General features: G+C 32.0%; 1 protein-coding gene across 2 annotated transcripts in view; it reads right to left on the bottom strand.

Moving 5' to 3' along the window:
- The window catches only part of GRIK2 (glutamate ionotropic receptor kainate type subunit 2), a 606,408-nt gene that overhangs the window by 375,816 nt on the left and 204,382 nt on the right, over positions 1 to 26,210 (bottom strand). For both annotated transcript variants that reach the window (XM_081036880.1, XM_081036881.1), the window contains exons 3-4: positions 8,062 to 8,229; positions 5,160 to 5,417 (exon numbers count right to left, since the gene is read on the bottom strand). In XM_081036880.1, coding sequence (XP_080893006.1) covers positions 5,160 to 5,417; positions 8,062 to 8,229 — 426 coding nt within the window. The remainder of the gene's footprint in view (positions 1 to 5,159; positions 5,418 to 8,061; positions 8,230 to 26,210) is intronic.

Raw genomic sequence — 26,210 nt, forward strand, 5'->3', positions numbered from 1 at the left:
AATTCTTATTGAATGTATTTACTCAATGGCAAGCACTAAACAGCTACCTGATCTAAATTAACTTTGGGTTGATGACTTAATCCATTAGAGTTTCTTTGTTTAAACAATTGCTATAATAATACCTCTTTATGCATTCATTCCTGAAATATTCAACAATGTACTTCAAGGAGCCAGGCACTATCTAGTTACTGGTGATAGAATAGTGAGCAGCTTTGAGGTCCATCCTACTCAGATGTGTATTTGATCTGATAGAAGAATATAGACAACAAAAGTCATTCACTACATAATGCTGCATGTTATAGTGAGTGATGGTCATACGAGTACCGTGGTGCTTTTGGAGTCTGTTGGGGGACATGTATTCCAGGCTTCGGAGCTGAGGTAAGGGCAGCCTTTCTTTGAGACATGTAAGCCTGGATGGCATACATGGGTATGTTTTTGCCAATGAGCTTGTGCACTTGTGTGTGCACTTAGTGGTAGGAGGAGCGGGGGCCAGAGCGAGAGCTTTGCAGGTGGACAGAAGAGTATTTTCAGCAACTGAAAGTTTAATGTCTCAATTGGAAAGAGGGATTCAGACTCAAATGTCATTGGAGCGGTACAGGGACTACATCATGCCAGCTTTTATAAGACTTTTTAAAAAAACGTTTGACTTTATCCTTAGAGCAATGAGAAGCTATTAATAGGACAATGGATCAGAATTGCATTTTTTTAATTACTCTAACTGCAATGTGGAGACTAGATTAGTGGATGCAGACTGAAGTACAAAGTCCAGTTAGAAGTCTGTTAGTGATAATCCAGGTGAGAGATGATGGTGACCTTGATCTAAGTCATGGTAGAGAGAATGAAAAAAAAAAAAAAACAGGACAGATCTGAGCCATCAGAAAGGGGTAGAATTGACAACTGTTAGAGCTTGATTGTGGGACCAAAGAAAGGAAGAAATCAAGGAAGATATTCAGGTTTCTGTCCTGGGCTGTTGGTGGGCAGAAGAACCAGTCACTGGAGGCATCAGGAATGGTGAGGTGTTAACCTGTTTTTTGTTTTTTTTTTTAGGACTCATAAAACTGCTTTGAAAATAAAGTGAGATTGTTTATATAATAGCAACGGCCACAATGTGTCATGCACTACAGATCTTATATGTAGTCACTTCCATTCCCTTCTTCTCTTTTCCAAATGTGTACCAATCATTTAGCAGCAAACCTGGGAATAGATTCCCAGACTTCTGTTTATGAGTCCAGAGTTCTTTGTTAATGGACTACTGATCTATAAACAAAGATGAAACACAGGGATTTTAAAGCAAATATTCACAACTTATGCTGGATTGCTTACAAGCTCACAGCTAGCCAACTTATTTTTAGTTTATATTTAAAATGAATCATATGCTCCAAAATGACTGACAGAAAGACAGCTTTGTTTCTGAAGCCAACTCTTTTCCATCATTTTTGGACATCATTCAGAGCTATAACAGACTTTCAGGGTGTTTAAAAGCATTCATCCACAACAACAACAAATGCTAATTATCATAAAACATAAACAGCTCCTGTTAACATCATTCTAAGAATTTCTCCTACTCCAGTACTATATTGCATCTATCATCCCATCTGTTTTGGGGGTGGGAACAAAGACTAGATGAAAGTATAATTATCATGTATCAAACTGGACAACACAACAAAATAGAAATGAATATAAATGGGAGGAACAGCATACATAATAAATAAATCTGGAAAGGGAAGAAAGAAACATAAATAAAATGGCACAGCGTGTCCTGCAGTAAACAGCAGATACATTAAGTTCATAATGGAGTCAATGTTTATTTTGTTGGGTATGAGGGTTTTTTTTTTGTTTTTACCCCATTTCAGTTCACAGTCCTTGCTATAATCAGATTTCCTCCCACATGGTCAAAAAGTCATATTTTTCACTTGGAAGTTTAAAGATTCTCTCTGTTGACTTCTACCATCAAAATTCTATCTTGAGACTTTTAAACATACCCAGAAAGACTAAAGATCTACTTCTATAAGTTTATGAATACATTTCAAAGGGAATCTTCTGTCTCTGTTAGAGTCAGTTCTATCCTATTAAAAAATCCTAAATAAAATATCTATCCTAAATAAAAAATCAAGAAAGCCAAGTCCTCAAAAGTGTTTTAAATTAAAAGGGACTACATCTGCATCTGGTCAATTACAAATGCAATTAATTCATTACAAATAACATTAGAAACACAATCACGTACCCCTAAATAGGAACTGAAGCTCAACAAGAGTCCTGACTTTGTTTCTTTTACTGGCATATACTCACACCTATAACTGTCCCTGGAATATAGTACATGCTTAATCAATATATTTTCAATTAAATATTGCACAAAAAGGAGCAATTGTAAGCTTTTATCCTCAGAAGATTTTTCAGTTATACCTATTTTATGAATAATTCTGTAGTGATTCTAAGTTAGCATTAATATTTAAATAATCAAGGACCTTTGGAATCCCCAAGTATCTATGCCACCTTCAAAGTGAGAAGCAACAAAGTTTCTTTTACATAGTAACAAAGTATTTTAATATTTTTAATATGAGGTGAAACCTCCATTAAAAGTATATACAGCTAACTATCTCTCTATATATTTCTCTATTTAAAATTTCCTCAATGATATATTTATATTAATAAAGCAAAAGATCAAGAACAGCTAAGTTCAATTACACCTGAAGCTTTTCTTTACGAAATTGTGATATGACTTCAATCATAAGTCCCATTATCTCTTTATCCAATCACTCAAGAACCACATGTATAAAATAAAAACGTCACACACACACACACACACAGAGACACACACTAAAAGATAGAAGGGTGAAGAAAATGCTATGCCATTTTGAGCATCCAAAAATTTTGTTGTCCTCAGGGATCTTGGAACCAATCCCTTGGAGATACTGAGGAACTGACTGTCTATCCACAAATATTTGAACATTTGCCAATTTTCCTTCTACTATGAGGAATTTTAAGATACTAAGAAATGAATACAAAGTATGACATGTATGGCATCCACAAAAAAAAGATATATATATATATATATATATACATATATATATATATATATGGCATGTGTATGTACATGTATATATAAGGGAATGCGATATTTAGGCAGCATTCACCTGAATTATTTCAGAGGGGATGGAGCAGTAAATACTCTATGGAATCATAATACATAATGTATGTGTATTCATATTTATGTTTTTCTGTATATGACCATCTATAAACGTATATGGACTAATGTATAACTAAGAATGACCTGGGTCATCATATCATACAACCTAGAGAAACAATGCACATAGAAAGTTAAAATTATTTGTAAACATTTCACATTTTTAAATCTGAGAAGTAAAATTGCTTCATTAATATGTTTTAGGACTTACTATTTCTTATACGGATGAAAAGTTTTAAAAAATTATTTTCATTGTTTTCCCAGTCCTGTAACTCCCTGTTCTCTGTTCCCTGTTCTCTTGGGAGAATTTCTATCTGTCAATTTGCAGATGGTCAAATTTATTGTCAAATGGACTGATTTCTACGCATAGTTCTAAATAATGAATGAACAAAGTGTTTTCTTGGCATACTTTGGGAGAATTTAAATTAAAATAAATTTCAATGTTGATGTAAATATCAAGATATAGTAAAATGTCTTAGAATAAAATATTTTTAAATTCTAATTTAAAGAGCACTATTTAGACCACTGATAAGTATCTTAATGTAAAACTCCTTACCATTATATAATAACTAAAAGAGTATGCACTTCCTTCAACAACACAACTGTAAGAAAAATTAATACTTTATTTCTACTATTTACTTTGTTATATTTATCTATGAGACTTGCTTTTAACTGGTACCTCAAAATAAACATTCATACATGAAAATAACATATATTAAAACAAGAAAGCACAGACAACCTCTTGCTAGCAAAAATTCATTGAAGACGCCAAAATAAACACCACTTAATAAATTCTATTCTCCAAGTCCCTAATCTGTGTCTGTACATAAAGAATTCCAAAAACTAAGTATTTCAATGGATATTATTTTGTTGGAAATGTGCGAAAAAACTTTTTCAAACTTTAACATTCATACAGATAAAGGTATTACTTTCCATAAACATTCTTTGCACCTAAACAACTAAAAAAAATGTTATGGCAAAATTCTGAATTTCTGAAAAAACTCTGAAGTTTCACTGACAGCAAATCATGAAGCTTTAAGTTGAGAAACTATCCTGAACTTAGCAGAAAAATTCTTTGAATAAACATTTCAATGTTATAGTTTACACTATCTCTATCCTTAATCCAATATTATAGTTTTCATTAACTGATCCTTCATAGGAAAAAAAAAAGTGCTTTTTTTAAAAATACAGAGACCTCTCCTGGGTATCTACCAAAAAAAAATCTAAAAACGTTTATCTGTAAAGATATATGTGCTCCGATGTTCATTTTAGCTTTATTTACGGTGGCCAAGACATAGAAACCACCAAAGTGTCCTTTGATAGATGAATGGATAAAGAAGATGTGGTATATATACACAATGGAATATTATTCTGCCATAAGAAAAGATGAAATAGTGCCATTTGCGACAACATGGATGGATCTTGAGATTATTATGCTAACAGAAATAATTCAGACAAAAAGTAGAGAACCATATGATTTCACTGATATGTGGGATATAAAACTGAAAACAACAAAGGAACAAGACAAACAAATGTAGAAACAAAAACTCATAGACACAGGCAATAGTTCAGTGGTTACCAGAGGGTAAAGGGGAGAGGCGTGGTAGATGAGGGTAAACGGGATCAAATATATGGTGATGATCTGGGTGGTGAACACACAATGTGATATACGGATGATGTATTACAGAATTGTACACTTGAAACCTATGTAACTTTACTAACAATTGTTACCCCAATAAACTTTAATTAAAGCAAAAAAATACAGTTACCAAAAAAAAATACAGAGAAAAAGTACATGATTTAGCTGTTTTTTTGTGTGTGTTGATGTGTGGAATTAGTGTTGATGTTTGATTCCAAATGTCTTTCCATCTCTCAATTTAAAAAACAAAACAAGACTACAGTAAGAATCTCAAGTATGTTTCATAAAATTATTTATATTTAAAACATAACCCCAAAGGCTACTGATTTTTCTTACCAGTGCTGTCATCATATACAACTGTGACAGTTTTCCACTTGAAGAACTGCACCAAGTCCAAAATGGCACGGCTGAGTGAAGAGAAGTCTGGGTAGAGACTGACATAGAAGGAATCTTTGTTGTCTGACACCTGGTGCTTCCAGCGGGTCTGTATGTGGGGAACCCCCAGAGCATTGCAGATGGACTGAACAGCATTTGCTGACGAGCTGTGTGAAGGCCCGAAGATGGCAGCTACCCCAAGAGACAGCTGATCACAGGCTGAAGAGGAGACAGAAGTCTGTCAATAATGATGCCAGAGTGCCAACATTACCACATATACTGTAAACCCAAAGGTATCATCCTAAAGATCTGTTTTTCCTTAATGTAACATCTGTTTTATATTTTGTCTAACTCTGAACATTTTCAATTTGTTAGAAGGGAATTAATTCACTCAGACATCTGCAGCTCAATGTTCAGATATTTTTACAAATAATGTCAAGGGAAGGAGAGAGGTCAGGAGAAAGGGGAGGGATACTTCAGAATTTAAGGGGGGTGATGATCTTTTTGGAAGAATAGTTCATATCAGGGAGTAAGGGGAATAGGGTTCCTTCCCAAGTTTACTGGTCATTCCGTACAATTCCAATTTCTTAATCAGAAGTCCTTTTGTCCTCCCTCCAATAAACTACGGCCGCACATAGCTAAGTATTTGCATATATCTGGTGACAGAAGTCAAGCTTTGCATACCACCACCTATACAAAATTTGACATGGCTCAAAAAGGATGAGCTCATGTGGATTAACCTCATTAAACAGAAAGAGCATCAGTGTCATAAAATAAGCATTTAATTAACTTTATTTATTTTACTTTTGGTACTATCACTCTTTTATATTGCTCTACTTTTTTTTCTAAATTTATTCCCAGGAAATTTTATTTATATCAATAATAACTGCAATAATCAAGAGAGACATAAACAAACTAGAAGGTATTCAGGTGAAAATTGATATACCGTGACAGAACTTGAATTTCTGTAAGATGTACTGAAGCAGTTTGGGCTTAGAATGTGAATATATATATATATATATATATATATATATATATATATATATATTTTTTTTTTTTTTTTTTTTAATGCTGTTCCTTTGAAGTCATCATTAAGAAATCTGTTGGTCTTGTTCCTTTGTTACTTTCAGTTTTATAACCCACATATGAATGAAGTCATATGGTTCTTGACTTTTTCTGTCTGACTTATTTCGATTACCATGATAATCTTAACAGAGGAACAAGACAAACAAAGAAAGAAACAAAAAATCATAGACACAGACAATAGTTTAGTACTTAACAGAGGGTAAGGGGGGAGGGGAGATAGTGGAAGAGGGTAAAGGGGGTCAAACACATCGTGATAGAAGGAGAACTGACGGGGTGGTTAGTACACAATGTGATATAGAGGTGATGTAGTCTAGAATTGTACACTTGAAACCTATGTAATTTTACTAACCATTGTTATTCCAATGAATTTAATTTAAAAAATCAAAAGAAAGAAAAAAAATCTATCAATATTTTATTTACACTGCACTCATATTCCATATTCTTTGGTCTAAATGATTTCAATTGAGCTTCTTCTTTCTAATGGAAATAACCATGAACTATGTCAGTAATTAAATGCACTTGTCTTGCAGTTAATGACTTATTTTGCAATTATGATGACAAATGCAGTATTTCACAATAACCTTTACCCTTTTTTCAGCCTTTAAAACCTTTCATCACCCTGACATGGTTCTTATATATGGAAACTTATTTGTATTCATAAAGATATGAATTCAAAGGGCAGGCAGAATATAGGCTTTTATAAACACTAGTTAGCTGGGGAAAAAAAAGGATTCTTCCATCTCAAGAAATATTGTGCCTTATCAGCTGCCATTAATATTAATGAGTTTACAAGAAATCTGGACCAAGTTAGAATTCTAAATAATTATGTACCTTTCCATCAATGTAAAGCAGCGTATAAAACAATATTAGCATTACAGAAAAGGAAACATTGTTTTGAAAATAGGAATTTATAACAAATGCTTTGTAATCCCATTCCTTTGGGAAAATCTCTATTATCCTTTTATTCTCGTTACATGAATGTTAACTCTATGCAAAAAAATAAAATCACCTACCTAGGCAAAGTAAGTCTGGAAACATCTCTCAAACCGCATTTACTACTAAGACTGGTTAAAATAATGCCTTGATAATAGTTTCTCATTCATAGATAAATGTTAAATTCATAGTTCACAAAATTATTTTATTATTCTTATCATTTAAAACAGTTTTACAACATAAGTGATATAGTTAATTATGATAAGTATTTCTTCATAGAATCCAATTTTTATATCATTATCCACTTATTTTCAGTTATAAGAAGAAACATCAAGTAGTTAAAAAAACGGGAATGGAGTATTCATAAACTTAAAGTTGTTCAAAATTTTCCAATAAAGTTTTAAGATCAGGTTGACTTGGAACCACAGAACTTCCAAGGCAGTTGGTAAATTGGGACCACAATAATCATATAGTGGAATTGACAGATAATGCAAATAAATTGTAAGAATGGATTGAACAACTTAGTAAAATCCCTAATACATATTTTATTGTAGGTGGGTTTTTGCAAATAGGAATCATTTATTAACAGAAGGGTTGGTAGGGAAGAAAAACAATTTCACTGTCACAGATCTAATTGCATGTCTTGTCACAAGCAAATTTTTTTTTGCAGTAGGTAATCATGTTACTTTACCTTCCCTGATAAAATTTCTGTGCACTTTGAAAAGAAACCTTTCATGAGAATCTTCCTAATGACCTATCAATTACATTCAGAATGAAGAAATCTCTTAAGAATACCTGTATATTTTAATTCCAGAAAACATAATGTTAAGTATCTATCAATTACCTTTCTTGGATGCTTCAAAACTGTCATAGAGGTTTATCTTCTGGGTGTCATAGGTCAGGGTGGTATTGGGCAACAAGGTTCTGTTTCTGTTGATAGTGTTCACAGCAAATCTGAACGCAAGTTCCTCAGCTCCCATTGGGCCAGATTCCACATATTCAAAAATACCACCTGGCAAAAAGAAAGAATAATCACAGTTCTTACAAGACAGAGAAAATGTTGGAAGTTTTCTACATTTTTATGTATGTGTGTATGTCTTTGCGTGTTTGTGTAATTGAAGTACATGAATTTGTGCTTACCTTTTCTATGAACATGAATATTTGATATGTGCCCTTTTAGAGAAATACGCACTGGCAAAATTACCTCGGTATTGCTACCCAGATTTAACATGATTTAAACATGATTTTGCCTTTTATCTTTAGTAACTGCTTCTTTTAGAGCTGGGCATATATATAGATCTTGCCTTAAGGACTAAATATTATCCCTAGAAATTTTATACACTATTCCAGAAAAATCAATTCTCTATGCTAATATAAAGCTATGTATAAAGTTAGGCATTGGGATAACTGTATTAGATTGTCTCCATTAATTCAGAAATCAGAACTCTTTAGAACAATTTTATAGCACTTACTGTGTTAGAAGGCCAAAATACTTATTCATTTGCAAATTCCAGCCTCTTGCAAGAAAAGAGAACAAAGTGGCATTTCCCTATTTGTTTTACTCTAAAAGTTTTTTCAGAAGTTACTTGACATTTGTAAAAGATAACTCTCCCAAACAGTGCAAATTCTTTAATCAGTAAATAACACTGTATATATAATTTTAGCCATAAAATGTAGACAATAACTGAAAAGCATGGCGTTCCTATATGCCATCTTCCCAGCTATTTCTCAGTCCAGTTCTCTCAGTTCTGTCCCAGACTTCTTTCTTCTAATATCATCTCTGTCTTCAGTTATGAGTGACCTAACTGAGACTTGCTTCCTTATTGTTACTTTGGTGAGTGCAATGAAAGGGAGAGCACCTGATATAAACTCTGTCCTGGGGAAACTAGTACTTTATAAAAAGAGAGCATTTATATTTCTCTCTTTCAAATTAATCATCATGTACTCTCAACAGTCATTCACAAATCAAACTTCCTTAAATAAGCCATTTCCACAGTTTGCAATTCATTCCTCATCAAAAGTCTTTGATACATGAAAGTCAGATGACTATACTATCAGCCTATTATAAATTAGTAAGAAGTCATAGTTTGGTAACAAAGATGAGGAATGAGGACTCAAGAAGATACTACAGTGATCAGGCAAATTTATTTTCAGAAAAAAATTGGAAAAGTTGTCATTTGAGCAATTTTGAAAAATAATTGAGCATTTGGAAAGTCCTTTTTAAATTTAATTTGGAATAAAGAATCAATCATAGAAATCCAAACCTGAAGTTGTTTCTTAATGGCAAAATAAAATAAAAAACTAAATTTTCTATTTTCCTGAGTTCAAATTAAAGTTTCTATGTGGTATACATATAAAATAAACCATATTAGTTTGAAATAGTTCTCTTATTCTTTCAACTAAATTGCTGGTGTAGTTATCAGATTAATTCACTTACTGTGAATGGCACTCTGAATATATTTAAAATCTTTGAGACTTGTGCTAAGCAAAGTATAACAAGTATTAACATGCCTAAAGGGTGTCAAGAACCAAATTAGAAGTCTTGTACATGTGGAAGAGAATAGTGGTACGATCATGGATTACAGAGATAAACTGGGTTTACATCCTGGCTCTGCCTCTTGCCATCATGTACACTTGGCAGCTGCTTAAATCTTCAGTCTGAGTTAAAAACAAGGAATGATAATAGAGGCTACTGTATAGAGTTGAATAGAGATTAAATGTTATCTCATAATAAGCACTTAAAACAGTGGCTGCCATAGAGTAAGCACTCAATAAGTGTTTAAGATTTCACAGACTCTTCAAAACAATCTCAAGTAGTATTATTTTACAGGAAAGAATCCTTTGGTTTAAGATCAGACAAAGCTATCAAGTGATGGAGCCAGCATTAAAACCTGTTTGTGGATGACGACAAAGCCCTTGCCTATTCCACTACAAACTAGTAGTTTTCGTCAAAGTTTCAGGCAAAATATACAGAGCTTCCTAAAATGTTAGATATGATGACCTTAATAATAATGTGTAAGTGGAAATGCAAGATCTTATATATGGAACAAAAAAATAATTGAGCAATTAGAAAGTATTTCTTAAAGTTAATTAAGAATAAAGAATCAATTATAGAAATCCAAACCTGAAGTTGTTTCTTAATGGCAAGATAAAATAAAACACTGAATTTTCTATTTTTCTCAGTTCAAATTAAACTTTCTATGTGGTACAAATACAAAATAAGGATACTGAAATGGTCAACATTTGATGACAGTGAATTAAAACTTTCCTATTCTTTACCTCACTTCAAAATAAATAATTCAAATCCAACTCCAAGTTGGAATCAAATAATTCAAACCCAACTCCATGTTTATCACTTGTTTGAATATTTAAAGAAATTTTTGTAATCACTTAGGAAACTCATATTCTACCTTAATTAAATAACATGAATGAGTAATTTTTATCGATCAAAACTCAGAGTTTAAAAAGTTTTGTATATAAAAATAAAAACATCCAGATAACACAAGCTTTCCAGGAACAATATCTTCTATAACACCTCCCAACCACATTAACTCAAGAAATGAGAGATCACTACCCCTGATGTATGCACAGAAGGTATGGGCAGGGTAGATTAAAAAAAAATACCTTGTCAAGAATTACTTTCAAAAAACAGTTAGGTGGGTACCTTAAACTTATGTGGAAAAAAAGAGAGAGAGAGTTTGTAATTCTATTTAAAAATTTGAAAGATTTTAATAAATTCCAACGTGTTAATTGATCAAAAAATAAAAATGCAATTATCATATTACATATTATATACTCTTGATATATCTCCACACCTGATGTTAGCCAAAAGGCCGAGAAGTGATCTCTTGATATATCTCACAAATTATTCTTGACTAAAAAGTGACTTTCAGAAAACAATAGAGTAACAACGACACTTTACTAATATAAAAGTCACATATTAACAGTACATATTATATTTAACAGTAAAAAAGCAAAGAAGTCCCATTAACCTCTCTCTTAATATTATTCTCTAGATTTAATAAATGCAATTTGAAATAAAACTTATTTATGTAACTGTGTATAGATAGATCATTTTTATTTTATTGTATATAAATAACTTTTCCCAATGGTAATTGACAGAATTTATCACCAATACACCAATAGTAGAACAAATACTAAATAAATGAATTTTTTAAGTAGAAGACAAATGTTCCCAGAGGTAACTACTGCATTACTTAAATGTATGAAATATAAAAGAAAGGATAAATACGTGGGTGACTATCAATAAATTTTGGCTAAAAGAGTAAGAATAATAACATCTTATGAAGTTTATAATGTATATAGAATTAAAGTGCAAGGTAACAACAATGCAAAAGTCAAGAAATTAATCAATTGAATTAAGAGATATTAATGTTCTAGCAGTATAGGGCAAAAGATAAAGATTATTATTTTGAACTGTAATAATTCAAGAATGCATATAAATGTCTAGGATAAACAGTACACTAATAATGAAATAGCATATGATCAAAATTCAAAATTGAGAAAAGTCACATATTAAAATATCATTGTCCAAAATGACAAGAAAAGTAAAATATGGTAGATATAAAACAAAACATCAGTGGTTAAAGATAAATGGAATAAATTCATATTTTAAAATTTAAGATTATCAAATAAGCTAAAAAGTCACAAAATTCTAATCACTCATAAGAGAAATAGTGAAAAATAAGGAAAAAGAAGGCAAATCTTTGTCTAAAACCACACTAACCAAACAAAAGCCGGTGAACCTAATCTCATATTAAAGTAGACTTGAAGACAATAAAACAATAGAAATAAAGAGTATAATTCATAATGAGAAAGGGGTCAATACATCAGGAAGATATCATAATTCAGAATCACGTAATCCAGTAAAAAAAAAAAAGCCAAGACATTTATAGAACTAGGAGGATAAATACCATACAGTGGGAAACAAACACTACTTTCAGGAGCTGGTAGAATAATCAGAAAAAAGTATCAGTTAAGATTTAAAAGATGTAAATTGTGCATTTAATATATTTGACCTATTTAACATAGATGAAACACAGTACCTCAACATGGAAAATAACATTTTTTTTCTTTTCAAGTGTATATTTACCAAAATTGATCATAAGATCCTATCATAACAAACTTCAACACACTTAAAAGGATTGAATTATTCAGACTATGTTCTCGGAACACAGTGATATAAGCTAGACATCAATGACAAAAAGATAACTTGAAAATCTTCAAATTTAGAAATTAAAGAATACATGCCTAATTAATCCATGGGTCAAGGCAGAAATCAAGATAGGAATTATAATACTTTGGGAACTGGATAAAACTAAAAATTTGGCACTGAAATCTTGCAGGCTGCAACTAAATCCACGCTTAGAGGAAATTTCAGACTTAGCATCAATGATCTAAGACTTGATCTCAAATATTTAGAAAAAAGACAAAATCAAATCCAAAGAAATTAAAAGAAATAAAGACTCTAGCAGAAATTATGGAAATGGAGAACAAGTATTTAATAGAAACAGAAAAATAACAAAGCCAAATTTTGTTATTTGAAAGATTATTAAAATAGATAAACCCTCACCAAATCTAATCAAGTATAAGAAAACAATAGGGGTGTGAGTAGTAGCAGGGAAGGTACATGATATGCTTCTGCGGTGCTGGTGATCTAGGGGCGTGGATATATATTATTAGAACTCTGTGATTTGTGTACTTTGGCATATATGATTATCTTAATAAAATTGTACTTTAAAAAACAGTTGCATAAAAGTGCTAAGGCTTTTCCAAGTTTGATTATACAAGCAGAAAAAAATAAGGGCAGTATTCTGAATGTAACTTGAATATTCAAATTAAATCAAACACATAGACATGATTAAAGGAAGACAAAAAGTATGAAAGTACATTAACTAAATATAAATATTTTAAAAGAAAAGGTTTGATACCTCCAATATGTAAATAATATTTACTGATAAAAATATGCACTCCAATGGAAAAATTGACAAAGAAAATACATAGATAATCTACAAATAATTTGACAATTATTTGTCAATTTTTATTTGTCAAATAATTTGAGAATTATTTGTCAATTTGAAAAATTGACAAAGAAAATACATAGATAATCTACAAATAATTTGACAAATAATTTGACAAAAGACAAAAAATGTTCAAAAATAAGATAAGAATTAAACCAATAAAATAGAATTTCTACAGATCAAATTTGTTAAGGTATGAAAAAAGCACAATTAAAAAATTGATACAAACATTCTTGAAAAACTTTCTGAAAAACCTATCAAGCTCTTAAAATATCATACACTTGAATCCACTAATTCTACTTATAGCATGTTAACTATGAGGAAAATTTGGGTGATTTTGCTACAAGGGTGTTCACTTTCTTCATAAGAACAGTATGATTAGAAAAGTTCTAAATACCTATGGTAGGGGGTTATTTACATAAATTATGGGACACCTAATTAATAAAATGCTATGTGTATAACCATTTTAAAATTACTCTGTAGAAGGTATTTGATGACAAAAATGCTTTGTAGTTACAATAAGCACTTAGGCATAAAAAATACTATATCGTTCACTTTAGATGACAGGCATTTGATTAATTTCAATGTCCTCCTTTTTGCTTATTTGTAAATTTTAAATAGTTAACAATAAACCCGTTTTAATTTACAATTTTTTTAAACAAAGGAATAAGATATATGTTTTAAAATGAAGCTAGAACATTAAAGAGTAGCAATAAAAAAGGAGAGTAGATAGAGGATAACATGGTTTTAAAAACTGCTAATAAAATATTGAAAGACAAAGCATTTTTCTACCTGTTCATAAATCTACAAAAGATTAATTGTTAACATGATTTTGAACACGGACTTTCTCTTTATACAGCTTGAGATTTATTCACATTGTGCTATGTACCTCCTATAAAATGTGTTTACTTTTATTCTTTTTATTATGAAATGTTAGAATTGCATGTAGCATTTCATAAGCATGTGGTACATGAAGAGAATTTGTACCTTAAGGAGTTCACAAATCATGTTTGGTGGGTAAAATACATTCTAGAGTATTAAAAAAGATAGAACTATATAATCCTAAAGCAGCATTTTAGTAATTTATAACTATGTGCTACCCTGAGACTAGTACCAAGATTCACCCAATTTCACATTTTCAAGAATCTCCCTATTTTCTATAGGATACAAACAAAATTTCACTGCTTTTTTATACTTACCGCTGGCTTTTTTAAATTAAAAATGTCATCTAAGATAATTATTCCCACAGCTTTATTTTTGTTTGGTTAAATTGTTTAGTTTGTTTGCTTTAATTCAGGAAGAACCTGTCGCATCTTACATAACTTTTATATCAAACAATAAAATGCCTGCAGTTCTTTCTCCAAGCTTATAGTAAAGTTAATAGTTCTCATCAGTATCTAATAGGCTTTCTAAACAAAGGAGAGAAACACAAGAGAATAGCCTTTTTTTTCTCATAAGCCTAGTTGCTCACTTTGTTTTGTAGATAGAAAAGAAAAAACGGCAAGGAATTCTTTGTTTACAGAGAAATCCCAGCACTGAAACTTTCCCCATCAAGTCTCTGACTTACAAAAGAACATTACTCAAGACTTTAAAAATAAAAGATTTATATTAGTCAACTGCTGAAGTCTATCCAAGTCTTTTCTCTTTTAGATCAACTTTAACTACTTTTAATTGTATGACTCATAAACCCTTGTTGGAAGTGCCAACCAATGTCACATTTAACTTCTGAGGAGGTTCAAATAGGTCCTATCTTAAAGTCGGTACAATCAGTGTTTTATAGACATTTATTTTAATAAAGAAACTGATGTTATTGATACATCACTGTTATTCTCTCAGAAGATATGTTGTGTGTTTTTTTCAATTAACTGTTATAATAACCTTATTTCTACCTAAATAAATGTAAAAAATATTCTCATTTTAATTTTATATAAATCCTTATCCAAAGGATAAAAATCATCATGTTTCTTTATAAATGTCAAAAGCTATTTTTTAAAAATGTGCTGTATATTAAATGACATTAGGGAATCATTTGTTTCTTTTTCCTCGTTAGGCAAACTAATGATACAATGATTATGTAAGAAAATATCCTTGTTCTTAGGAGATCCATGATGAATGGTTTAGGTGTGAAGTGTCATAAAAACAAAGATAGGAAAATGTTAACAATTTTTAATTAAGGTGGTGAGTATCATTTGAACTTTTCTGTAGATTTTAAAATATAATAAAAGTTGTGGTGGGGAATAGAAAAAGGACAGGAAGGAATGAAACTCTTCTGTGTAACCATTTTTTATCACTGCTTGTTTTTAATGGATGTCTCAAAAAAGGCCATTAAATTAATCTGCAAGTATTTATAAAAATGCTTACTATGTACTAAAATTGTACCATTATTGTAAGTGTAAAGAATAGAGTTGTCTAAAGTAGAATAATATTGAATGTCAACTACAATTATACATAGTCACAGAATGTGAAGTACAGCACAGGGAATATAGGGTAGTAGACTTTGGCGGAGGAGGTTACCACTGTGAGGGGTGTAAATGTCTAATCATTTTGTTGTTTTGCACACCAGAAACTTACATATATATATATATATATATATATATATATATATATATATATATATATATATATGTATATATATGTATATATATATATGTATGTATATATATACACATATATATATACATATATATACACATATATATATATGTATATATATATATATATATATATATGAATGTATGAGAATAGAAGAGTCTAAGGATTGACACAATCAAAAAATCATGGGGTCTACCCATTCTTTGGATACGCAGATTGCTTCTACTACTACACATGGGTCTCCAGAAATGGCAAATTTGCTGCAATCTGAAGTAGTCTCTTACTTCTCTGGGCAAGCTCTAGCACAAAGTTCTCCCTCATGTTAACCCATCATTTACTTTCCTGAAGTTTCTATCCATTTGTTCTGATTAGACTATATTTAAATCCAACTTTCATATAATCATCATGCTGAATTTGAAAACAGATACCATCTTCCTACTTTATTTTCTTTTATCCAGGTCAAAGTCTTTTGATTCTTTTTTGTTACATGACTATTCTGATCCTTTCATTTTTCTAGTTATTTTTTCCTCTGAACATTTTCCAATATACTCACAGCTCAATATGGGTCTATTTTTAAATCATATTCTAAGTGTGTCCAAGCAGAGGAAATTATAATGGGACTGCCAGTTCACTAATTAATGAAGTATACATAATATAAATATTAGATTGTTTTAGAATACAATATCAGACTACTGGTTTATCTCAAGTTTATTGTTGAAAAAGTTTACATTTCTAATGTTCTATCTTTTTTTCCATCTTTTACATGTGTCCCTGATTAATGTCATCTATTTAGAGTCAATCTAATTTTCTAATTAAGACTATTTGGATTCTGATCGTATAATCAACTCTTCACTAATATTAATGCATTCAATATCTAATGTATCAAGGCAAGTTACTAATACTACAATGATATATAAAATGGTTCTTTTGTCTTTAGATCATATTTAGTTTTATTTCTATGTCCAAGTCAGAGATTAAAATGATGAGCAAGAGTTAAAGACAAAGCTTCAGATCATAACCCCATGGATATCCCCACTTGAGTCTCCTTCTATTGTTAAACTAGCCAATGATATATCTTTTTTTCTCATTAAACTTTGTTATAATGGATCTCAAAATTATGTGACAGATTTTTGGTCAAGTTGTTTCCATTAAAAACTAATAACTTAAAAACTGCCACTAGCTAATGATCTTAATTTGGCTTTCTTCAGTAGTTTCTCCATAGTGCAACCAGAGTAATAGTTCTAAAATGTAACTTTGATCTTGTCATTGAGTGTCTTAAGATCTTTCAAAAACTGGCTGATTTTTAAGCTGCTGTTGTTCATAGGATTCTGCATAATCTATCTTCTGCCTCCCTTTCCAGTCTCCTTTCTTACCTCTTCCACTTCCCTAGTGCTACAGCCATGTTATACCACCTACCTTTCTCTGAATGAACCAGAGTCACATGCCTCCAATCCTTCCAAATGATGTTCCTCAACCCAGGAACGAAGTCCCTTCGTACACATACACACAGATACATACACAGAGACACACGCATGAACACATGCATACATTTGCAACATTTTCTCTTCCCTAATGCACTGTCAGTCTTTGGCACCGTCACCTTCTCTGGGAAGACATTCCTCACAGGGCCGCAAACTCCATCTGACTAAATTATGTCTCTGCTTTATGTTCCATAAGTCCCAGATTACGTTAAAATATTTTCATGCATATCCCTGCAATCTAAAGCTTAAGAAAGTTAAATCAGTACAAAACATGTTCAAACCTGAGCTCACTCTCAAGGATGAAAGCTGCTAACACTCAACATTAATTGAGAGCATACTCTATATTAGGCATCTTGATACGTATTTCACATACATTAACAGAAAGTAATAAAGACATACAGTTACATCATATTTTCGGTCTTCAATATATTTCCTATTTTTATAATATTTTATATTTTAATGCTGAATACAACTCTGATATTTAGCTGTCCATATCGTTGAGTCTAAGAATTGCTTTCCCCTCTTTAGATTCCATAGTCTCACAAGATAGTTTCATTCTTAGGCCCAATAACTTGCTTTACTGGGTCTATGGTGCTCTGCTTTAGCAAGACCTTGGAGCAAGTCCAGCATCCTGATCACCTTGCCTAAGGTCAGTTACATAGTAAATGGTGAATGCTGGATTGGGACACAGGAGACCTCAATTCAGGCCTCACCTTTTAATCACTATGCTGTACTGCTTCCTGCTGGGTAATAGTGCCATTCTTAATCCTCAACTTCGGGTTGTTTTCAGAGTATCTTTCTTAGTTCTGAATGATAAATACTTTCAATTTCTTAAAACAGATTCTTAAGTTTTGTGTCCATATGGAACATGTCTATAACATTCTGAAATTGATTTTGTGTGAAGCTGGTGGATGCTATCCTAGTTACCTGTATATGCAAGAAGAAAAACACATGTACATGTGGACCTTAATGACTGACACACCATGAAAAATGAATAAGCAGGTCACAACTTCCAACAAGGGAACTGTGTGGAAAGCACATAGGGTAAGGTATGAATTTTCCAACGACAGGAGCAGTAACCCATCTTATTTCACACACAGAGATACCTACCACTCTTCCCACGTGCTTCTGACTCCCTTGAGCCATGAAGAAATGGGTATTTCTAATTTAATGAAAGCACTGCTTCCAGTATTTTGAGGCATATTTCTAGAAATGATAATGTTTTTCATTATAATGTTACTAAGTTAAGTTTATCCAAACATACAGATTAGCACCTTTGTCAATATTTTAAGTAAACTAAAAACAACAAACATGTGACAAATGAGGAGTTAATCTGTGGAATGCCCTGGAACTTTGTGTACTTTTAGCCCTCTTGCAGTTCTTCACCTATAGAAGGCATGAAAGCTACTCTGGCATACCCCCTCCTCCATCTATCATATTCAATTAAACTCAAACTTGTACTCAGCCTTTGGAAAAAGAAAGCTGCTGATTACAGTCCAGAATAAAGAATTTGAGTTAGAAGGCAGTATAAACTGAAATCAAGTTACAGAAAATGATATCATTGTCCCCTTCCACAAAGATTGGTTATGCTCAGGCATGTAAATATGCTTTCTTATTTTAAAAATAAATAAGCTTTGAACTTTATAAACCTCCTGCTGTTTCCAACATGTTTTTCACTAGTGAATGGAAAATAGGTGTTGATTTTTCTTCCTGGAAATGGACCCATAAAATCATAGGGAAGACCTTGGACTTACACATTCAGATAATATTAATTTTAAAGTAGATGTACTACATACTGCGAGGTAAATTGGCAAATGGCTATTTAAATGTTAGCAATTTAAAACCTAGAAGAAATGCATACTGATTGAGAAGGCAGATGCTTGAATAATATAAAGATATATATAGGAGAGATCAAACTGAGGTAACAGAGAAAGCAGCTATATGAATGACCACCATTTAAACAGTATAAGTAACTCCAAGTATTTGAGAGCCAAGAGGACACACTTCAATTATACTAATTTTAAAAAACAGGTCAGCTAAATAAAAGGCAAAAAGTGACTTAATAAGAAAGCCCCTTTCACTATCCAGACTTCTGTTTTCTCTTCTGCAAAATGAAGGAAATGGGCAAAATGATCCTGAAGACTAGACATTCAGCAAACTTCCATGATTATGAGATGGCTTAAGAACTGCACAGTATATTGCGGGGTATCGCTGATTCAGTCAGAATTTAAGACATGGTTAAATGCCAATCTCTTGCAAATATGGCATACTCCTTAACAACCTAATATTCATTTGCAAAAAACGTGTTGATTTGACAAACCAGGTATCAAAATATGACTGATTCCAATCAACAAAAATATAAATGCAAATACGTTTGAGTTTGCAAAGAGCATTTAGATCATATGAGGCTAAACTAGAGGTATTAAAATAAACTTTCTTAAATTTAAATCCAGAAATAGTAATACAAAGGATCCCTGGAAAATTAATATTTTTAAAAAATCAGAAATAAATTTAATAGTAATAGTGCAATCCAGAAAGCAACATAAATATGTAATTTGAAATTACATACAAAATAATTTACATTATTTATATGGGCTATAATTTTTAAAGAAGTTCTTTCATTCATTACCCCGTATATATTTATTTTGCAGTTTTTAAAAAAAAAGAAATTCTTATATTGTTTTGCTTTAAATGAGGGGGGAGAAGGGGAATAAAGAAAGGAACTGTTTACTTAGAAAACTTGGGGCAAGATTTTTAAAAATTTGAAATATTTTTGTTTCCCCTTTATTAACTATAGTATTAATAGACATAGTGCATTTTGAGATTGCAAAAAGGGTTAGCATTCATGTTACCATTAATAACACTTCACATCTCCTTGGTGAATCCCACCTCTCCACAAAGCTATCCCTCAGATAGATTTCAAGCATCCCACTTGCGACACCATTTTCATTGTTCGTTTCTAGTCTTTCTAACAGAATCAAGTAGTAAAACCTTCTATGACCAGATGCAGTTCCTCTGAAAACTCTTTGAGGACAGGGTAGATGACTTACTCATCTTTGACTTGTTAGACTTAACTTGGTGCCCAGCATATAGTACATTTAATGAGTGTTAAAAGAATAAACTACTAATAAGGGAGGGAATATGACAGTGTTGCAAGTATTAACCCAAAATAAGTTGAATTCAATTAAAATCATACTTTATATCAGCATAACATAAAACATTGTAGAAATTGATCAGATGGTCATAATTTATTTTCCTTTTCACTGGAAACTAAGAGAATCATGTGTGTTCATTCTGTGTCTTCCTCTGTGTTTCTCTTCACAGTAATCCAGAAAGCATCACTTATCTGCTAAAGTCCTTTGCAAATTACAAAATGCTGGTGTTTTTTTTTTTTTTTTTTTTTTTTTTTTTTATAATTAGGAATGTCTGTGGAATAAACTATATCTATAAGGCTAATTATATAAAAGTGCTTATTCTTCATATCTAGTTTTAGCATTCAATAATGGATATTATTTCCTGATAATTTAAAAACTGAAAGAATCCAAGGCAGGTGTAGAAAGAAAATATTGCAGAAAGTTGTTTGTCAAAGAAAATGTAAATACTTCTACATAATATTAAAGCTAGTAACCCTTTCCAAACATTTAATTCAAAGAGCATTGTGGATATTTTAATTGCATATAGTGTGACTAGTCCGTAGAGGCATAATACAGAAATAATGTACACAAATGTGAGTATACATACAAAACTGATATGTACTCACAAAGACTCAAACAAAAGCAACATCTGAAAAAAAAACAACCAGCTACTTAATCCAGAGACAAAGTAGAGGAGAGAAATATAGTGGCCTGACACTATCAAACAAAGTGAAAGGTCACTGCCCAAAATGTTTACACTGACTTTCTGTAAACACAGACTAAAGGAGTATGTTTTATATTCAAATGCAAAGACCCAGCTGTAGATTATGGAAGTTTGTGTGTTCAAGATGGATAGTGAGTAACACACACTCTCACACACACACACACACACACACACACACACACACACACACACACAAAATAAATTTTTCATTTAAAACCAGTACTACCCCTAAACATCTCCTGATTAAAAGTGGTATTACTCTTAACATTTCCTGAGAAGTTAACTGTAGATCTATCATCAAGAAAAGCGTTAAAAAATGCTTCTAAATTCATTAATGAGAATAACTAGCTTTTAAACTCTTGTGCATTTGCACCATGTTGAATCCCCAACACTTAGCTGACAGTGTCTGTCACACAGTAGGTGCTCAATGAATATTCCTTGTACTAATATAATTTTATTAACCTGCAAAATCAAGGAATACTCTGAGCAAATAATTCTGCAGAACAAATTTTAATAGTAGAAAAGGCAAACTACATGGCTATTGAAGAATTAGACAAATTATACTAGATATTACACATGTTCAAACATGTTCATAGAAGTATCATTTTTCATGGTGAAATAAACTAGAAAACATGTAATATACATCACCTGGGTGTTGGTTCTAAATAGTATTGTAAACCACAAATGGAATAGTATGCAATCATTACAGTGCATAGGAAGATATACATTTCACATGAAAAAACATTCAGGACGTAATCCTAATAAAATAGCAGGTCAAAAATAGAAGGTAAGCATGTTTTTAAGAGGCAATATTGCGTATTGGTTAAAAATAAGAAGCCTGGAGTCAACCTGCTTAGATTCATAGCCTGGTTTAGTGTTTAAATTGAGTGGCCTTAGACAAATTACTTAACTTCTTTATATTTCAGTTGTCCCACTGGAAAAAAAAAGTTATTTTATTGGGTAGTACCAAATACCAATTGCATAGGTATGTTGTGGAAGATAAATGAGAAAATAAAATTCCTAGAACAACAGGGCTGTCTCAGTAAAACTTAGCTATTCCTTCTTAGTTACATTTACAAATTTACCGATAGATATATAAATATAAAATAAATATGTATATACAGAAATTGTCAGAAAGGATACATACCAAAATATTAATGGAATATATCTATGAATAATAAGACTATAAATAATTACTATTTTCTGGAGTTGTTAAAATAAAAATAATTTTATATATCTGAGGTACCTTTATAGAAAGAAAACAAGTTTTGATAATGTAGTAATTTGGAACAGAAGATTATACAATTTTAGGTTCTTAGCATTGGACAGAATCCAAGCAAAAGGGAGAACATTTCCAATCATAGGGAAATATCCAAATATAGATTCAGCAAATTTAGCCCATCACTATAGAAATGAACCATTTTATCTTTATAAAACAATGACCTTGAAAGCTGAATTTAAAAATGACCTGGTATAAGGCAGAGATAATACCACTTTTGCATTCCCTACCTCCCCCAGAACAGCACTTTCCAATATTTTTTGAGTATGTGAGTAACTTGGTTGAAATTTTCTCCCAACCCCCAGATATGATAAGCAATTCAAAATTAAAATTGTTGTTTAAGGTAGAAACCAATTGTGAGTTGAATAGGAAAACATATCTAAATCAATAAATATTAATAATATTTAAAATGTCTTTTGCTTGCAACCAAGCTGATAATGGGGAAATGTAGCTGATAATTTTCCTGAGATTGGCTATTCTGATGTAGTGAAGAGGGTTTACAAGAAATCAGAAGAATGGCCAGAGGTTCTTATGCAAGGTGAGCTTATTATCTGTCTCTAGATCTAGAACTTCTTCGACTAACTATTCATTTTGGGAGAAGAATTATAAGAGTAATATTCGTGTTATCCATTTTTACCCCATTGTTCTCCTACCCTTAGCCCCAAAACTGCCAAGTACATATGGAAGTGATGCTAATTGCATATTGAAGAATCTCAGCCAACTTGTCTTAAGGTTATCCTGACATTATTGGCTACTTTAAGCCAACACTTTTCCTGCAGGCTCTAGAATGCTTAAACCTCTATAAAAATTGCTGTAAAGGTTAACTTAATTGATTCCAAGAAAGACAAATAACTCCCTAGCTGGGGAGCACCCATCTGAGAACAGTAAAAAACAAGCTTCTCTTTCCACCTCTGGCAAGTAAAAGAATGACAGGTTTAGCAACATTGTCAAACATTCTCATTTGCATAAAGCCACCGATCAGAAGAGTGACTTTCAGTACTTTACAATTCAAAAATCAACTCTCATTCACTGTTCCGTTTATCATAACAGATGTTCTGATCAGCATTCCCAGGTCACCATGTACAGTGTACATGTTTATATAATTACAAGAGAAAAGAGATTAAAACATTGTGCCTCATCCAATACTGTCAACATGAACCCATATGACGATGCACACAGGGGGAAAACAGGAGAGTAAATGCAAGCACTATAAATATACATAAACCACAGCCTAAACTGTTTCCCACCCCAATCTCCAAAAATGGATTCCTCCCAGCAGACATATAAGAGCCAATATATATACCTAAACTGCCTGGTGTGACCTAGTTGAAGGCAGCCTAGAGGCAGAGATGGAATTCCCACTACATTTGTAGGATGCTATGAATATGTACTTAGTTTTTGTCAAAGGACAACAAATATCCCATAGTCCTAACTGAGTAAAAGTGCCATTTGTTTTCTTTCCCCCATACCTGTTTGTGACACAGAAAACGTGGCACATAGTATGCTTCAGAGGAAAGAGAGAGATGGTTATTTATGGGCAGATTCACAGAATGAAGATACTGAGAAAATGCTACAGTATTAACAAAGACATTCTTCCTCTAAAACAGGAAAGGTTTATTGTGCTGCTATGTCCACAGCCTGCACCTAAATCCACCTGAGTTTTCTCTGATATGTGTTGTCGAAATTTCACATATTTAATTGCTGGTATAATATATGATGCTTAATCATACTATGCCATACTTATGAAAATTTATAGAAAAAATTAAAAAGCATCATAGCTATGATAAGTGCCACACAGGGTGGTAGTTCAGAGCCTAGGATTCTAGTCCTGGCTTGGCCATTAACTAATGCTCAACCTTAAGCAAATCAGTTAATTGTTCTGGGCCTCCGTTGACCCTGAGGAGCTTGAAGGGCTCAAGTAGTGTCAGGGCTCATTCTGTTCTTTTTCATCTGCTTAACTCCAGTGCCGAACACAGTGCTTCGCACACAGAGATACACAATAAATATCCATGGAAATGAATGAGTGAATTATTTAAGGAATCCACCCTTGCCAATCTAAACTGTTCATGACATAAAGTAGCTAATTTGCATGGCAAACAAAACCTTAAAATGAAATCCTGGTTCTGAGATGAATGTGAGTTTTCTGAAATGCCTAATGAAGTTTAAAGTAACATTATAGCATCACAACCTAAAACCTCGGTCAGTCCAGTCTGAATCAAGTACCTGTCTAGAGAAAGCAAAGTTAATATAATGACTTAGCTGAGTCATCCAGTGAGAGCCCAGTAATACAGGCAAAATTGGAGACCTCATCCATGATCAAATTTCTACTGGTGGTGACTTAATTAACCATTGACCTTGTACAGAATTGCAGAAAAATCAGAACTGTGGGTTTCTGTCAGCCTACTGCCTTTCCTGTTCACGTCACATTCACTAGAAAATTATCATATCCAAGAATAGGAAGCAAACTCTACTTTCCAGAAACAGGTTAGGGATTTGAAACAGTCTAATCATTATGTTTCTACCCTATGAAATTATTATGTTAATAAGCCACTCTACAAGATCATTTTCTTTGGCATTTATACAAGCTTGTAATAAAAGTTTAAAAAGAAATAACACTGATTTCAGCCTATACTAAGGAAATCACAGAAAGGATCTAGTCACCTTGTACTTATATGACACCTAAATATCTGCATAAAATATTGAGGTAAAAGTTTTTTAATCATCCCTAATTTTTAGCACTTTAAAGAACAATTTTTGAAGCTTTGATTGATGTTTTCCTTTTATTTATTTTTTTCTTTTAGATATCATCCCCAATATGAATAACTATTGGAAGGAAAACAAATGAAAGAAGGAAGGGAGGCAGGGAGGTAGCAAGGGAGGAAATAGAAAGAGATAGGAATACAAGAGGAATGACTCCAAAGCACTGGGTAATGAACAGAGTGTTTCCATGAGCATGCACAGATTTGCTACTGGATGAAAAAAATATTAATAATGCTTGATTTTTCAACTGAAAAATTAGAGTCTCACTCAGGGAAATTAAGTGATTTATTCAAGATCACACAGCAGGGACGTGATACAGCAAGGACTCCAACTCAGGCCTTCTGTATATAAACACCAAACCTTTCTATTGTATTTCAGCCACAACATATGCACTTTGTTGACAGATAGTGAAAAAGGGGAATTCATTCAAAAATGAAAATGATGACAATTTACCTCTCATAGAATGCATCTAGCTAAAAGGTAGGAATATATAGCAGTGGGATTGTTTAATCCAGTAATTATGTGGGAGTCCAAAAATCATGAACAATTGTGAGCCCCTCCCATTTCACTATTTTGTTCTTGTTATTTCTCCAAATTTGTAGGCCTACTTTAAATGTCAAGGTTCACGCCTGCCGTTTTCAGGACTCAGTACATTTAATTATATCTAAAAAAGTAAACTATTCAATATTATTTTTTAAACGTTATATAAAAAGAAACTAAAATACATATTGCTTAGTAAAGAGTAGAAAAAAATATTCATCATCAGCTAGGTCATTAGATGTTTAAATAAAATATTAGCTTTTTAAACTACATTTTTAAACTACATTATGTGGATAATTAGCCATCTTGTCTTCTAACAATCCTTCAGATAGCATAGTTTATCACCCTTGGGTTTGAAATTTCCCTTTAGCCATTGATTAAAATGAATAAAATGTTACAAAATTTGGAAAATGCCTATTCTTCTTAAAGGCAATATTTATTT

This window comes from Rhinolophus hipposideros, assembly GCF_964194185.1.
Source record: "Rhinolophus hipposideros genome assembly, chromosome: 3".
Lineage (NCBI taxonomy): Eukaryota > Metazoa > Chordata > Mammalia > Chiroptera > Rhinolophidae > Rhinolophus > Rhinolophus hipposideros.